Source organism: Pristiophorus japonicus, chromosome 4 (assembly GCF_044704955.1).
Source record: "Pristiophorus japonicus isolate sPriJap1 chromosome 4, sPriJap1.hap1, whole genome shotgun sequence".
Classification (NCBI taxonomy): Eukaryota; Metazoa; Chordata; class Chondrichthyes; family Pristiophoridae; genus Pristiophorus; species Pristiophorus japonicus.
This window is the reverse complement of record NC_091980.1, coordinates 240,000,903-240,016,768: the sequence shown is the minus strand read 5'-3', so window position 1 is coordinate 240,016,768 and position 15,866 is coordinate 240,000,903. Positions and strand designations below refer to the sequence as shown.

The window sequence follows — 15,866 nt, the reverse complement described above, 5'->3', positions numbered from 1 at the left end:
CCCTCCCCCTCACTCTCCTCCCCCCCTCTCTCTCCCTCCCCCCTCTCTCTCCCTCCCCCCCTCTCTCCTCCCTCCCCCCTCTCTCTCCCTCCCCCCCCTCCTCTCCCCCCCCTCTCTCTCTCCCCCCCCTCTCTCTCCCTCCCCCCCTCTCTCTCCCTCCCCCCTCTCTCTCCCTCCCCCCCTCTCTCTCCCTCCCCCCCTCTCTCTCCCTCCCCCCCTCTCTCTCCCTCCCCCCTCTCTCTCCCCCCTCTCTCCCCCCCCTCTCTCTCCCTCCCCCCCTCTCTCCCTCCCCCCCTCTCTCTCCTCCCCCCCTCTCTCTCCCTCCCCCCCTCTCTCCTCCCCCCCCTCTCCCTCCCCCCCTCTCCCTCTCCCTCCTCCCCTCTCCCTCCTCCCCTCTCCCTCCTCCCCTCTCCCTCCTCCCCTCTCCCTCCTCCCCTCTCTCTCCCTTCCCCCCCTCTCTCTCCCTCTCCCTTCCCCCCCTCTCTCTCCCTTCCCCCCCCTCTCTCTCCCTCTCCCTTCCCCCCTCTCTCTCCCTCTCCCTTCCCCCCCCTCTCTCCCTCTCCCTTCCCCCCCCTCTCTCTCCCTCTCCCTTCCCCCCTCTCTCTCTCCCTCTCCCTTCCCCCCCTCTCTCTCCCTTCCCCCCCTCTCTCTCCCCCTTCCCCCCCCCTCTCTCTCCCTTCCCCCCCCCCTCTCTCCCTTCCCCCCCCCTCTCTCCCTTCCCCCCCCTCTCTCTCCCTTCCCCCCCCTCTCTCTCCCTTCCCCCCCCTCTCTCTCCCTTCCCCCCCCTCTCTCTCCTTCCCCCCCTCTCTCTCCCTTCCCCCCCCTCTCTCTCCCTTCCCCCCCCTCTCTCTCCCTTCCCCCCCTCTCTCTCCCTTCACCCCCCTCTCTCTCCTTCACCCCCCTCTCTCTCCCTTCACCCCCCTCTCTCTCCCTTCCCCCCCCTCCTGCTCAGCGGCACGAACGGCTGCAGAATTCTCCCTGGCTGAAGCACTTTCACCCAGGTAGGAAGATGGTTTATTTAATCTTTTCTTGGCTTATAAATGTTTATTCAGGTTGGATTTATTTGTATAATATTTGTAGAAGTATAAATAAGGATTTATTGTCGAATTTAATGAGTTCCCTTCCCCCCCACCTCGTTCTGGACGTCTAATTTGTAACCTGCGCCTGATTTTTTAATGTGTCGAACAGGTTTTTTCAGTTCTACAAAAATCTTCACTGGCTCCATTCTACTTTAGTTTGGAGTACATTTTCACTGTGGAAACTTTCAAATCAGGCGTCAGTGGCCGGACACGCCCCCTTTTGAAGAAAAAATTCTGTTCTAAACTAGAACTGTTCTACCTGACTAGAACTGCAGAAAAAAAAATGTGGAGAATTGCGATTTCTAAAATAGTCCGTTCTCCACCAGTTGCTCCTAAAAATCAGGCGCGAATCATGTGGAAACTTGGGCCCATTAAGTGGAGCATTCCACAATAGTGTGATGCTTAAGGCTGTCATTCTGCTCTATATTATTGACCATTTTTGGTGTTGTGGAATGGTGAAGCTAGTCCCGTCATTAGAGGTTAATGATTCTATTCTGCATTTTGGCTTGGGAGTGGTGGAATAAGGTAACATTTATGAATATAAATGGCTCTAAGGTTACATTCTGATCAGTTGTATCCAGTGGTAAGTTATAAATGCAGTATGCTTGTGTAACAGGTATTTGCCAAGAGAAGTGGACCCATTGGTGTACAACATGTCTCACGAAGATCCAGGAAATGTTACTTACTCAGAGATTGGTGGATTGGCTGAACAGATTAGGGAACTACGAGAGGTGCGTTTACCAAATTTGTTGCATTGATAGAAATATTGAACTGTGTTCTGTGAAACTGGTTGTGCTTGTCGATCTTCTGTTTTGCTAAAATTGGAATTGTTTTGTGGTTGTAGGTTATAGAGCTACCACTTACAAACCCAGAACTGTTCCAGCGTGTAGGAATTATTCCACCAAAAGGATGCCTGCTCTATGGGCCACCAGGTATACAAATGCCCCTTGGTTGTTTTCATTAAATTATTCTTGAGTAGTTAGAAGTTAACCCTACTTTATTAAATTGGAAATATGTATATTTTGGAATATTTAAATATTCATACCACCTTATTATCAGGAAGGGTTATTCCTGGTTGAATCAGACTGGGTTCTGAATTTCTTTTGGGTGGGGACGGTTTGTAACATGACCCAAATCTCAGTTTTACAGTTGAAGTTGCCGTTGCCCATGTCTGGATGTAAGAATATTAGTTGACCCTAGTAACTCATACAATTTATCCCACAGGACAAGTAACATTTTATGGACTTTTTTCCCAAAAAACATGATATAGTAGTGCAACACATTGGTGCTGTAGCCCACCTGAAACTATTTGTGTCTCTCAATTGGATAGAGACTAGGTGCATCTTTACAGGGATATTAGAGAATGAGTCATCTCATTCCAATCACGCCGAGCAGTCCAACCGAGAGAAAAGGCATGGGGCAGAATGTTTCAGGCTGCCAGTTTGGCTGAGAAATGGTGTGTAGCAGAAAGAAACCTTAAAATGGTCCATTTTTCATTTATTATAGCATAAAGGTTTGAATTTGTAAAATACCCATTTTATGTAATAATGGGAAGAAAATAGGATTAAGAAAATCCCATATAACAGCGAGGTGAAATTGTATATGTTTTGAAGGAACAAAATGTAAATCTGATTTTTATTTTTATTTTTCAGGTACAGGAAAAACGCTCTTAGCAAGAGCTGTTGCTAGTCAGTTAGACTGCAACTTCTTAAAGGTATATATAGAAAGAAATAACCTGTTGATCTGTTTTGAACTAAATTGGGTATAGTAATGAAAGTTAGTGGGAAGAATTCATTCATTTGTAAAATTGAAGATTTTAATCTTTTTTTGATAGGTCGTTTCCAGTTCCATTGTTGATAAGTACATTGGCGAAAGTGCACGGTTAATCAGAGAGATGTTCAACTATGCCAGGGATCATCAGCCATGTATCATTTTTATGGATGAGATCGATGCTATTGGTAAGCTTGCTGTGCTTATACCTTCTCCATTCAATGCTTTAAGTTGTAGCAAGAATTGCAATTGAGTCTTGATTTTCTTTTAAATCAATGTAAAATCCTGTTACAACAATCTATCCCTGATTCCACCTAAAGCTCCATTAGACAATGAAAGAACTCAAAAGCTGATCATTTTGTTTACTTTCTTAAATGTGATACTTTATACCTTTAGAAATTACTGTCTGCTTAATTTCAAAGTTAAAGTCTTAAATGTACAAGAAAACCTGTTGCAATAATATTGTTTTGCAGGTGGTCGCCGTTTCTCTGAAGGCACTTCAGCTGATCGAGAGATTCAGAGAACTCTCATGGAGGTAAAGGCATCATTTTTGTGATTTAAAACATGGGAGACGTGCATTGTCAGTAATCAATTGAAGCGGCTCGTCTTTAGCTTAGTGCATATAAAATTAATGCAGCAGTTTTATGTAAACCTGTTTTGTTTACTTTTTTGTAAGCACAGTTAAAACCTTAATTAAGAACTGTATCATTCAAAATTTTGGGGAATCAAAGATTTCGAGACTCTAGATACCAGGGAACACAACTTAACTATTAACTTGGTTTATAATTTTCTGCAAATACTTGGAACCTCTTGGACATGTTAATAATTTCTATCGAGAAAATTCTCATTATGTGGGCATGTTCTGATAAAGAACATTGCATGCAAACTTTCAATTATCCAGGTTGTCATCCTCCCATCTTGGTTAATTATCCTCCTGAAAATTTCTATTTTGATTTAAAAAAAATCATAACTTAAAATCTTGACAAACACAATGGGCCCAAGTTTCGGCCTCAGTTGCTCCTGATTTTTTGGAGCAACTGGTGTAGAACGGAGTATCTTAGAAATTCAAATTCTCGGCATTTAGTTTGCTCCAGTTCTAGTCAGTTAGAACAGTTTCACTTTGGAACAGAATTTTCTTTTTCAAAAGGGGGCGTGTCCGGCCACTTACGCCTGTTTTCAAAGTTTCGGCAGTGAAAACTTACTCCAAACTAACTTAGAATGGAGTAAGTGAAGATTTTTGTACGCTCGAAAAAATCTTGTCTACACTTTAGAAAATCAGGCGTAGGTTACAAATCAAGCGTAGGGAATGGGGGGGGGGTGGGGGGAGGTTTAAAGGGAAGTTTACAAACATTAAACACTTCAGTTTTACAAATAAAGAGCCATCATCAGTAATAAATGATAAAAACATCAATAAATCAACCAATAAAATCAAAAATAATTAATAAATAATTTTTTTTTAAACCAATAAATAAAACATTTTCTACTTACCGACTGCAGCACCGGGAGCCCTCCAACAGCGTGCTGGGATGCCCCCAGCCCCCCAGTGTGTCTCTGTCAGTGTCTCTATCTCTCTCTCTGTCTGTGTGTGTCTCTCACTCTCTGTCTGTCAGTGTTTCTGACAGCGAGGGGTGGGGGAGAGGGGTGACAAGGGAGGGAGGGAAGGGAAGGGAGGGGGGTGAGAGGGAGGGGGGGAAGGAGAGATAGGAAGGAGGGGAGGGGGGTGAAGAGAAGGGAGGGAGGGAGTGGAGGGGGGGAAGAGAAGGGAGGGAGGAGGGGTGAGAGAAGGGAGGGAGGGGAAGAGAAGGGAGGGAGGAGGGGTGAGAGAAGGGAGGGAGGGAGTGGAGGGGGGGGAAGAGAAGGGAGGGAGGGGAAGGGGGGAGAGAAAGGGGGAGAGAGAGAAAGAAAGGAGAGGGAGGCTGAACGGGCCGGGGCCGGGCCCGGCTAGGCCCAAGACTTCGAGCTTAGACTTACCGGATTGACAGGTAGGTGGCGGGGGGTCGGGAGCGCGGAGATGGGGCGGGGGGGCGGGAGATCAGTCGGGAGCGGAGGTCGGTCAGGGTGGGGGGGAAAGGTCGGGAGCGGGGGAAGCGGAGGTCGGGTCGGAGGGGGGATGCTGGTGGGAGCGGGAGTCAAGTCGGGTCGGGTCTGGGGGAGGTGAGCGGGAGTTGGGTCGGGAGGAAGCAGGAGCTGGGCGTGGGAGGCAGCCTTATCCACGCAGCCCCAGTGAGGCCATTGGGCCAGGGTTAGGGGCTGCGTGCTTCGGGCCCCTCCCACACAGTTTTGGGCGCCTGGAGCTACTGCACATGTGCGCCCACTGTACCGCGCATGTGCAGAGGTCCCGGCACTGTTTTCAGCGCAGAGACCTGGCTCCGCCCCCTGCAGCTCGTGCTGCGCCGCACCGAGGGCCAGAGGACCAGCAGGGAGCCGGAGAATCTGGAAGTTTTTTTTAGGCGCACTTTGTGGCACGAGAAAGGCCCGAAGCTTGGGCCCAATAGCCCTGGAACTTAAGATATCTGCAAACAAAGGTAAAGATAAACAGATGAAGGATGCAGTCCTACCGACTCTCTTCCTTTCTCACCTCCCCTGTACTCACCACCCATCATAATTATGTATATTTGCATAGCATCCCTTGCAGTATTTCCTTAAACGATGAGTTGGTATGCAAATGTACCCGAACCGTTGCCAGACCTTTCAAACAGCTATGCTGCACTAAAGGATAAGAGATTGATATGACACCATTTCTCTTAATTACTAATAACCAACTCGTTATACATGTGCTTTCAAGATTGACCCTACATTGTTGAAAGAAGTTTAAATATTCCAATCCAACAACTTGCCATTCAGTGAGCCCCACTTGTGACTGAGCATCTCCACATAAGAAAATAATTATCTGCCATTCCAGAACCAATGTGTCAATTGTTAGCTGTAGAAGGACCCGTATGGCAGAACCGCTCCCCTGCCCAGGGTCTGGTACGCAACATATGTCAGCGTTTGCAGTTTATTTCTCTGTATCCTTGAAATGGTGAATCACATGTCTACTGTCCAAATTTGCAATCCCTTCACTTACGAGGTCACATAATCCTGGCATGACATGATCTATCTTTCATAAGGCAAAAGTACTTGATTCATACAAAATATTGATCGTCATTGTATACAAGGACCAGTGTTAGTTTTGTACTCCTACATGAAAGAGTAGCATTTGTGTATGTACTGGTCCATATCTTACTTGAGACTAAGTGCTTGTCAGACTACCTTTATGTTGATGTGTTTTGCACCAAATTGATGACTTAACTGCATTACTTTGTAGCTGCTGAATCAAATGGATGGCTTTGATACTCTTCATAGAGTTAAAATGATAATGGCTACAAACAGGCCAGACACATTAGATCCTGCTTTGTTGCGTCCTGGAAGACTTGATAGAAAGATTCGTAAGTATCAATATCAGAGTTGAGATTGTTTTAGGAAGCATATTACACACACACATGAAACATTGCAAGACAATATAACTAAATTTTAATTAAAATATGCACTTCTAGATATTGAACTTCCAAATGAGCAAGCAAGATTGGATATTCTGAAGATCCATGCTGGTCCCATCACAAAGCACGGTGAAATAGGTATGCTAAGTTCTTCCACCTTTTTTATATGTAAACCAAATTCACTAAAAGTAAAAACCTGTTCAGTTCCTATCTGTTAATTTTCTGGATAAGTATCAATGATGGAACCTTTGTTCAGTCATTGTATGATGGAGCTTGCTGAGGTTCCAGTATGTCAGTGAATTTGATGTATTCGAAAACTGGCATAAATACTTCAACTGCATTACCCACTTTAAAGTTCAGTATCTGTAAATGTTGCAGTTGAACAATGCAAGTGTTTTAAAATCCATTCAATGTGAAAACTGGCTATTTGAGATGGCCAAATAATTTGTGAACTTTTATTCTGATATTTAAAGCATTTAAACACAATGCACTGATATTTTCTTTTTAAATGTGTTCTGCAGTAATGTTCCTTTGAATCATAAAAATAATTAATTGTGTAAACATTTCTAAGACAATATTTGGATTATTGCCACTCTAGAAGTGAGTAAAGTAAGGCAATGAAACTGCACCTTTCTATTGGCCAGTTATATTTGATAACACTGGATTTGGTTCTGAATTACAAGTTTGTGGGTTCAAGCAGCATTCCAGAACTTGAGCACATAATCTATGCTGTCCCTTCAGTACAGTACAGAGAGGGTATTGCATTAACCATACTATGGATTACACATTAAACCCCTCTGCCTTTTCAGGTAAAAGATTCTAAGACACATTTTAAAGAGGAATAGGGAGTTCTCTCAATTCCTGGCCAATGTTCATACCTCAACCAAATCTACCAGAACACATTATCTTCTTGTTTATTACAGTTGCTGTTTTTTGGGCCTTGTAGAATCATAGAAATTTACAGCACGGAAGGAGGCCATTTCGGCCCAAAGTGTGTGCGCCGGCCAACAAAGAGCTATCCAGCCTAATCCCACTTTCCACCTCTTGGTCCCTAGCCCTGTAGGTTACGGCACTTCAAGTACACATTCAAGCATTTTTTAAATGTGGTGAGGGTTTCTACCCCTACCACCCTTTCAGGCAGTAAGTTCCATTCGCCCACCACCCTCTGGGTGAAGAAATTTCCCCACAAATCCCCTCTAAACCTTCTACCAATTACATTAAATCTATGCCCCCTGGTTGTTGGCCCCTCTGCTAAGGGAAATAGGTCTGTCCTATCCACTCTATCTAGACCCCTCATAATTTTATACACGTCAATTAGGTCTCCCCTCTGCCTCCTCTGTTCCAAAGAAAACAAACCCAGCCTATCCAATCTGTCCTCATAGCTAAAATACCAGGCAACATCCTCGTAAATCTCCTCTGTACCCTTTCTAGTGCAGTCACATCTTTCCTCTAATGTGGTGACCAGAACTGCACGCAGTACTCTAGCTGTGGCCTAACTCGTGTTTTATACAGTTCAAGCATAACCTCCCTGCTCTTGTATTCTATACCTCGGCTAACAAAGGCAAGTTTTCTGTATGCCTTCTTAACTATCTTTATCTATCCGGCCAACTATCTTTATCTATCCGGCCTACTACCTACAGTGATCTGTGGACATGCACTCCAAGGTCCCTTTGTTCCTCTACACTTCTCAGTGTGCTACCATTTAATGTGTTTTGTTAGCCCTCCCCATATGCATTACCTAACACTTCTCCGGTTTGAATTCCATTTGCCACTGTTCTGCCCACCTGACCAGTTCATGCAGTCTACAGCTTTCTTCATTATCAACCACACAGCCAATTTTAGTATCTTCTGCAAACTTCTTAATCGTACCACCTACATTCAAGTCTAAATCATTGATATATACCACAAAAAGCAAGGGACCTAGTACTGAGCCCTGCGGAACTTCACTGGAAGCAACCTTCCAGTCACAAACACCCATCAGCCATTACCTTTTGCTTCCTGCCTCAGCCAATTTTGGATCCAACTTGCCACTTTGCCCTGGATCCCATGAGCTTTTGCTTTCGTGACCAGTCTGCCATGTGGGACCTTATCAAAGCCTTGCTAAAATCCATAAAGAGGTTGAACCTCTCTTATCTGGTACCCTTGGGGACCTGGCCTGTGCCGGATAAGGGATTTTGCTGGACAAGGGGAGGTCACATTAAATTGGATGGTGCAGGTACTGAGCAAGGGGATATCGGGGCTGGGGGCGCGGCAAAGAGGTCGGGGGGGTGGCGGGGGGACACGCTGGATCGCAGGGTCAGGCCAGAGAGTTAGCAGCGAGGAAGGACTTTAATTTGTTCATGTCGGAGTTCAGCGCATGCGCCACCCGGTGGCCGGTAACGGTGCCAGGCTAGGGGTGGTGCCAGATAAGGGAGTCCCGGATAAGGGAGGTTCAACCTGGGCACTACATCAAATGCAATACCCTCATCGACCCTCCTTGTTACCTCATTAAAAATTCAATCAAGTTAGTCAGACACGACCTTCCCTTAACAAATCCATGCTGACTGTCCTTGATTAATCCATGTCTTTCTAAATGAAGATTTATCCTGTCCCTCAGAATTTTCTCCAATAATGTTCCCACCACCCAGATTTAGCTGACTGGCCTGTAATTACTCAGTCTATCCCTTTCTCCCTTTTAAAATAATGATACAATGTTAGCAGTCCTCCAGTCCCCTCGCACCACACCTGTAGCCAGAGAGGATTGGAAAATGATGGTTACAGTCTCTACTATTTCCTCTTTTGCTTCTCTTAACAGCCTAGGATACATTTATCCAGACCTAGGGATTTATCCACTTTCAAGGCTACTAAACTCTTTAATACTTCCCCTCTCTCTAGTTTATTTCATCTAATATTTCACACTCCTCCTCCCTGATTGCAATGTCTGCATCGCCCCTCTCTTTTTTGTGAAAACAGATGCAAAGTGTTCATTAAGAACCATACCCATGTCTTCCACCTCCGCATACAGATTACCTTTATGGTCTCTAATAGGCCCTACTCTTTCTTTAGTTATCATCTTGCTCTTAATGTATTTATAAAACATCTTTGGGTTTTCCTTGATTTTACTTGCCAAAATGTTTTCATGCTCTCTTTGCTTTCCTAATTTCCCTTTTAATTTCACCCCTGCACTTTCTATACTACTAGAGTTTCTGCAGTATTGAGCCCTCGGTATCTGTTATAAGCCTCCCTTTTTTTCTTTATCCTTCCCTGTATGTCCCTGTGCCTTGTGTATATGTTGGCTATTGTGTTTGCCTACAAAACAAATGATTACATTTTTTTTTAATTAGCTACAAAGTACTTTGTGCATCATTCCTATTCATTTTTTGGTTGTTGGATGTAGATTATGAAGCAATGTAATAACACCACTGTAAGATTACTTTTAATATGAGCTGCACCACCTGCCCCAAGTGTTTCACCAATGGTATGCCTCTCCCTATCAAGTTTTGGATAATTACTTTGTAGTTTCTTTTTAATTGAAACTAGTTACGGTTGTGTGGAAATTATGTACGAAAATTAATGAAAAACACTGCTTTCACATGCCACATGTTCGATTGCGCATGATGCCAAGCTCTTGCCCTTGATGACTGTTTGAAACAGTTAAACTAAGGGGCAGATTTTTCTTTTCTTGTCCCTGGGTGTCTTGGATTGTCTTGGCACAGCACGTTGGGGAAAATAAGCTAAGAAGGAGCACACACCTGTAAGGGGAGTCTGCTCAGTTTCCCACCACCTTGCGTAGATAAGTGGGCTTACTCCCTTACAGGTGTGTGTTGCACCCATGCGATCCAATACATACAAGAACAGCAGAATCTGCCCCTATACCTAGGTTTTAGGCATATACTATGTTGCAATGTTTACACACCCCAAGGACTCAAACCCATCTGCTCTTGTACTGGCCAACTCTGTCTAGAAGTTAGGGCCACAACTTCTGGAATTATTCACTGCACTATATATTTAAAGAAAAAAAATATTTAGTTATCTATCACATAAATACAAGATGCCACATGAATTTCAGCATATCGCATCATTTATGCATCTTGTGGAACTGAAGAAATATGTTTCTGACTTTTACTTGTGTCACTAGGCCCACTTGTAGAAATAGAGTATTATACAGGAGTCATTGGTGTCCTGTATTTTTTTATGTTTTTTTTTAAATGCCGTATAATTAAAGATGCTGTCTGGACAATTTGAACCAAAGCAGATGCCTTGTTTTGACCAAAAATAAACCTTTTTATTATCCACAGATTTTGTTTCTTTTAACGTGATCAAGATAAGGAATCAGAACATTTCTTAACATTTATCCCTTAAGGTTTCAACGTGCATTCTGAGGTTAGATATAACATGGAGCAACGCAAGATAAAGCTCCATCTGTGACAAATAAGCATAGCACATTCTTTTTAAATACATAGCCCTGCTGGTATATATTTCATTGTTACCGATTTAGCAGTCAAGAGTTCTTGGGAAGCAATTCAGAAAGTCTTGCCAATATACAATGGCCCCACATGCTTCATTGACAGTCCAGGGCCAAATAGAGGAAAAAACCTTTTATACTTCCATTTTTAATGGTGACTTTATTTACCATTTTATGATTTGACTCGCATCATTAAATTTATTCAAGCTATTGCATCTGTTTGTTTATTTTTTAGATTATGAAGCAGTTGTCAAGCTGTCAGATGGATTTAATGGTGCAGATTTGAGAAATGTCTGCACTGAAGCAGGTATGTTTGGAAGCAACGTTCCCCCTATGACGCACCGGCGAGTGGCCGCGCATCAGTCCAGACCCCCCTGCAGGCCGCTCACAATCTGTTGCTGTTGGAAGAGATACTGTGCATGCGTTGCCACGCAGCAAATTTAAAGAGACCGCGCCCAAAAAAAAAATTAGAGGGAACATTGTTTGGAAGCCATTTCAACTTTGAGTAGCCGTTGAAATATATTCATGCCATTAATATATATGTGCATTATTTTATCATTCCTGTACTATAAACAACAGATCAGAATTGATTTACACTTAAAAAGAAATGCTAAGATATCATGATGGCTTGTTCTTCCCACCCCCTCCAACCTATTTTGGAACATGTAGCATTTGCTTACTATTGTGATTTGAAAATAAATACCTGTTTTAAACTTTTCCTATTCAGGTATGTTTGCAATCCGTGCTGATCGTGATTATGTTATCCAAGAAGACTTTATGAAGGCTGTCCGAAAAGTTGCTGACTCTAAGAAGCTAGAATCCAAGCTTGACTACAAACCTGTATAAGTTAACCCACCTTTTTAATCGTAATTGTACAGTTTTAAAGGGGTTTAAACAGCATATATACCTTAAAAGGGAGAGGAATCTGATGGTTGTTCTATACTGTATTACAAGTATATAATAGTATGATGCAGACAGTAGGTGACCACTAACTTTGGTGTTCTGCTGCATTATATATGTAATGACTAGTGTATAAGCCACAATTTGGCTGCTGGCAACAATGAAAATGTTTTTGAAAGCAAATGTCATCACTGAGACGTGCCTGTCTTAACAGTGTAATGTATTATCTTGTTCCCAAATGACACTTAAAGCCTTTGTGGTGCAAATGCTCAAAATACAAGTTTATAGGTTTTTGATCAATTTGATTCATTTTCCCCAGGCTTCAATAAAATTTAAATTTACAAGAACAAGACCAGCAATTTGTTGAATATTTACATTACGTAAGCAGATCTTCTGTGGAATTGTTCATTGTGAGTCAGAGGTTTTATAAAAATGGGTGTTTAGCCAAGTAGCAATACGAAGGACACTGATTTATCAACATTGGGATCTGTGAACACTGGGAAGGGGACCAGGATCTGGCCGATGTATGTCCCCAGATGCATGAAACGGAACATTTACCCTTTAGTGCACTATTCGTGAGTTTGTTAATTTAGTCTTTAATAAATTTCATCAACAAAAATTACCATACAAAGTTCTCTCAAAAGTTCATCATCTACTCCGTTTCTAAGCTTTTGTAACTTAAACAGTTTATTTAGTTCAATGATTCTGAAGAGAATAGATTTTAGCTGAATACATAAGACAAAAATAGAAGTGAGGTGACATTTAAATTTAAAAAAAAAAGAAAAATAAATAATGTGTTTTCTCTGTGTATAAAGAAACTACGATCGGAAGTGCTGGTAATCACAGGTGTTTTCAGTCTGCACAGTTTATAAATACAAAACAGCATTTAATAAATGTACTCACTTGTCTGAAATAAAGCTTTGAGAATTCAATCTCCATTTTCCTTTAAAGCTTTTTTGGGGGAAAAAGCAGGGACGCTCTCAAATTCTCACAGACATGTCTTTCTACCCTTCAACGTCTGCTGATGCACATTTTTTGTAGTAAGTTCTGCAAGCTACACATACTCAGAATCCACATTTATGGTCAAAAGGTCTGTCCACTTGTTGAGGTAAAAATATCCAGTCAACCTAGGGTTTTACAATCCGATGAAGCCAAGTAAAAACTTTAACTTTAAAAACATTAAAAGACAATTCAATAAGTCATTTTAATTATAGAGAATGTCATTTTTTGATTTTATTTCTTTAAAACCTTGTGGATATTTGAAATTTAGTTTCTGAGAAAAGGCAAATGAAAATGTTTTTAAAGTATCTGATTCGATCTGTTCAACAAACTATTTCCATGTAAAAATATTGAATTTTAAGCTTTGTTGAAATAAAAAGTGTTAGAAGAAATAGTGTTTGTGGGCAAGAAAGGCACACCATATGCAAGATTTAAAAAGATCTTACAACACTGTTCGAAGAACAGGGGAGCTTCCCAGGTGTCGTGGCCAACATTTATCTTTCAACGAACACCACTAAAACAGATATCTGGTCATTTACCTCGTTGTTAGGATCTTGCTGTGTGTAAGTTGGCTGCTGTGTTTCCTATATTACAACTCAAAAGTACTTCCTGAGGTTGTGAATGGGGCTTTAGAAATGCAAGTTTGTTCTTTTTTTAATATATAGATATTTCCTGATCTGGAAATGTATCTACATTGCATAGAGAGTACATTATTAGTATATTTGTTCCGTAGGCCATTAAATAATTTCCTAAATGTATGTAACATTGATACGAACTTTCATGTGAATGACAAAATTAATTGCTTTAAACTAGAACTGGGCATTTGAAATGTAATTTTTCCTCAAAACACATGTTATGTAATTTAAATTAAAGAAAAATTACATGTGCTAAAAATAATAAATTAAAATTGACATTAATTTTGAATTTTATTTCAGGGGAGATGGCATCAGGTTTGGGTAGGAATTTTCGATGGAATGCTACACAAAAATGAGGCATGCCAACTTAAATAGAGAATAACGTATGTGCAGCTTACCCTGCTTGAATCCACTGCTGATCAGTTAGAGAATTGCATTGATGGAGGTCAGAGAGAATGTCCCTGCCCAAATGGAAAAATATGTTTTGGAGATTGACTTGCAAAGCTAGAAAAATGTAAAAACTGAATATTGAACAAGGACTCGATGGAGTCAACTTTTAATAAATCATGTTCTGTGTAATCAAGAATTGTCACAGGTGTTAATTTTCCATGGAGTCATCTTCAAATTCTTCATAGTTATTCAGTGATTTTTTTGTTGTTGCAGTTGATTTAGTGAGTAGTGCCTAAATTTATTATCACACTCTTCACCTGGAATCCTGTCCAACAGAAAAATGCATTCTACCTGTTAATTGTGTTTTTTGTTTTAAAATGTCATTTTGATGACATCTGCACGGACTCTATTCAATCTAATTTCCAGTGTAGAACTGAACCATACAAATGAGGCAGTTTCCAAGTCTGTGTTCTTGCTGATCTCGGCCTGGACAACGGTAAGGGTGCTGCAATTGGCCTCAGTGCCCCTGGGCTAGGAAACAGACAATCAGCAAGTGTTCCCACTCCTGCTCTTCAGTGACCCTTGCTAGAAATTGCATCTGTTTACAACTATTTTAATGTAAACTTTAAATCAAGTGCCCCCCTTATTAAAGGGGCACTTGCATCTGTATACATGCGAGAACAGCTGATGCAGCTGTGATGCTCTCAGGTTAAAAAGCTTACCAACATACTCATGTGAAATGTGTATGTGAGTGAGGTGCTGTGGAGGATTAATGGCACCTATGGTAACCTAATTCGAGAACTGTGGGATGGAGGGTTCTTCATTCATTCCTAAGGGAAAATAGTCTCTCTTCCATACGTTAACTTGCATTTATATAGTACTTTTAACATAGAAAAATTCATAGTGCTTTTCAGAGGTGTAATCTTCAAATTTACAGTGATCATTAAAAAATAGTGACCAATCGCTTGTTTAAAGCGATAGATCTTTAAAGGAGGGGATAGAGATGGAAAGGTTTAGGGTGGGAATTTCAGAACTTGGGACTTACGTGGCCGATGACATAGCTGCCAATGGAGGGGTAAAGGAGGGAGGATGTACAGGAGGATAAAATCAGGAACAGAGTTCGGGGTTGAAGGAGGTTAGAGACCGGGTGGGTTGAAAATTTTAAACCTGAGTTGAGGGACTTAGGAGCCAATGTAGGTCTACTAAAGCAGTGGTGATGGGCGAGCAGAATATGGTGTGGAATAGGATAGTCAGCCAAGTTTTGGCTGAACTGAAGTTTATGGAGAATGAGAGGCTGTCCAGGAAAGTATTGGAATAGTCAGGAGGTGACAGGCATGGATGAGGGTTTCAGTGGGCAGTACTGGGCAATGTTGTGGAGGTGGAAGTGATGGAAAAGATAAAGGGTCAAATAGAATGTTGTGGTTGTGAACAGTCTGATTCAACCCGAGACAGTGGCCGAGGAAGGCAATGGGATCAGTGAAAAGGGTATGGAATTTATGGTGCGGGGGGGGGGGGGGGGGGGCAAAGATGACGGCTTGAGTCTGCCCAGTAGATGTCAGACAAGCAGCTTGATGACACGGGCCAATGAAAGGGTCGAAAGGCATGATGGAGAGGTTGAGCTTGTCTCATCTGTGTACATGTGGAAGCTGACCCCATGTCTATGGATGACATCACCAAGAGGCAGCATGTAGCTAAGGAAGAGAGGGGGTTCACGGATAGATTGTTACTTCAGAGATAACCGCGTGGGAACAAAAAAAGGTGCCATTCCTGGAAATTCTCTGGCTACAAATGAATAGGTAAAAGTGGAACTAAATGAGGACAGTCCAACCAAGCAGGATAAGTCAGGAGAGATGTTGAAGGAGTTGGTGTAGTCTACTGTGTAAAAGGCGGCAGAAAAGTCGAGAAGCAATAATACATCACATTTGTGATGTGACATATATTGTGCCTTTTGTAATTTTGGTTAATGCTATTTCGATGCTGTGGCAGGGATAGAACCCTGATTGGAGAGATTCAAGCATGGAGTGCAGAAAGATTTGAGAGGTGACAAAACATTCAAAGACTTTGGAGAGGAAAGAGAGGTTGGAAATGGAGTGGTAGTATGCAACGACGGGTTGAGGGTGGGTGATAATGATGGTACTTTTCAGTTAGTGACCTATTGTAGACAATTGTG

The 15,866-nt window shown here is 42.2% G+C and overlaps 1 protein-coding gene across 1 annotated transcript in view; it reads left to right on the top strand.

Moving 5' to 3' along the window:
• psmc6 (proteasome 26S subunit, ATPase 6) overlaps nucleotides 1–12,604 on the top strand; it is a 31,907-nt gene extending 19,303 nt beyond the window's left edge. Inside the window, exons 6-14 of the mRNA XM_070879207.1 lie at nucleotides 1,696–1,810; nucleotides 1,924–2,011; nucleotides 2,732–2,793; nucleotides 2,914–3,037; nucleotides 3,323–3,384; nucleotides 6,157–6,277; nucleotides 6,386–6,466; nucleotides 11,008–11,079; nucleotides 11,500–12,604. Coding sequence (XP_070735308.1) covers nucleotides 1,696–1,810; nucleotides 1,924–2,011; nucleotides 2,732–2,793; nucleotides 2,914–3,037; nucleotides 3,323–3,384; nucleotides 6,157–6,277; nucleotides 6,386–6,466; nucleotides 11,008–11,079; nucleotides 11,500–11,618 — 844 coding nt within the window. The 3' untranslated portion in view covers nucleotides 11,619–12,604. The remainder of the gene's footprint in view (nucleotides 1–1,695; nucleotides 1,811–1,923; nucleotides 2,012–2,731; nucleotides 2,794–2,913; nucleotides 3,038–3,322; nucleotides 3,385–6,156; nucleotides 6,278–6,385; nucleotides 6,467–11,007; nucleotides 11,080–11,499) is intronic.
• The last annotated feature ends 3,262 nt before the right edge of the window (nucleotides 12,605–15,866 follow it).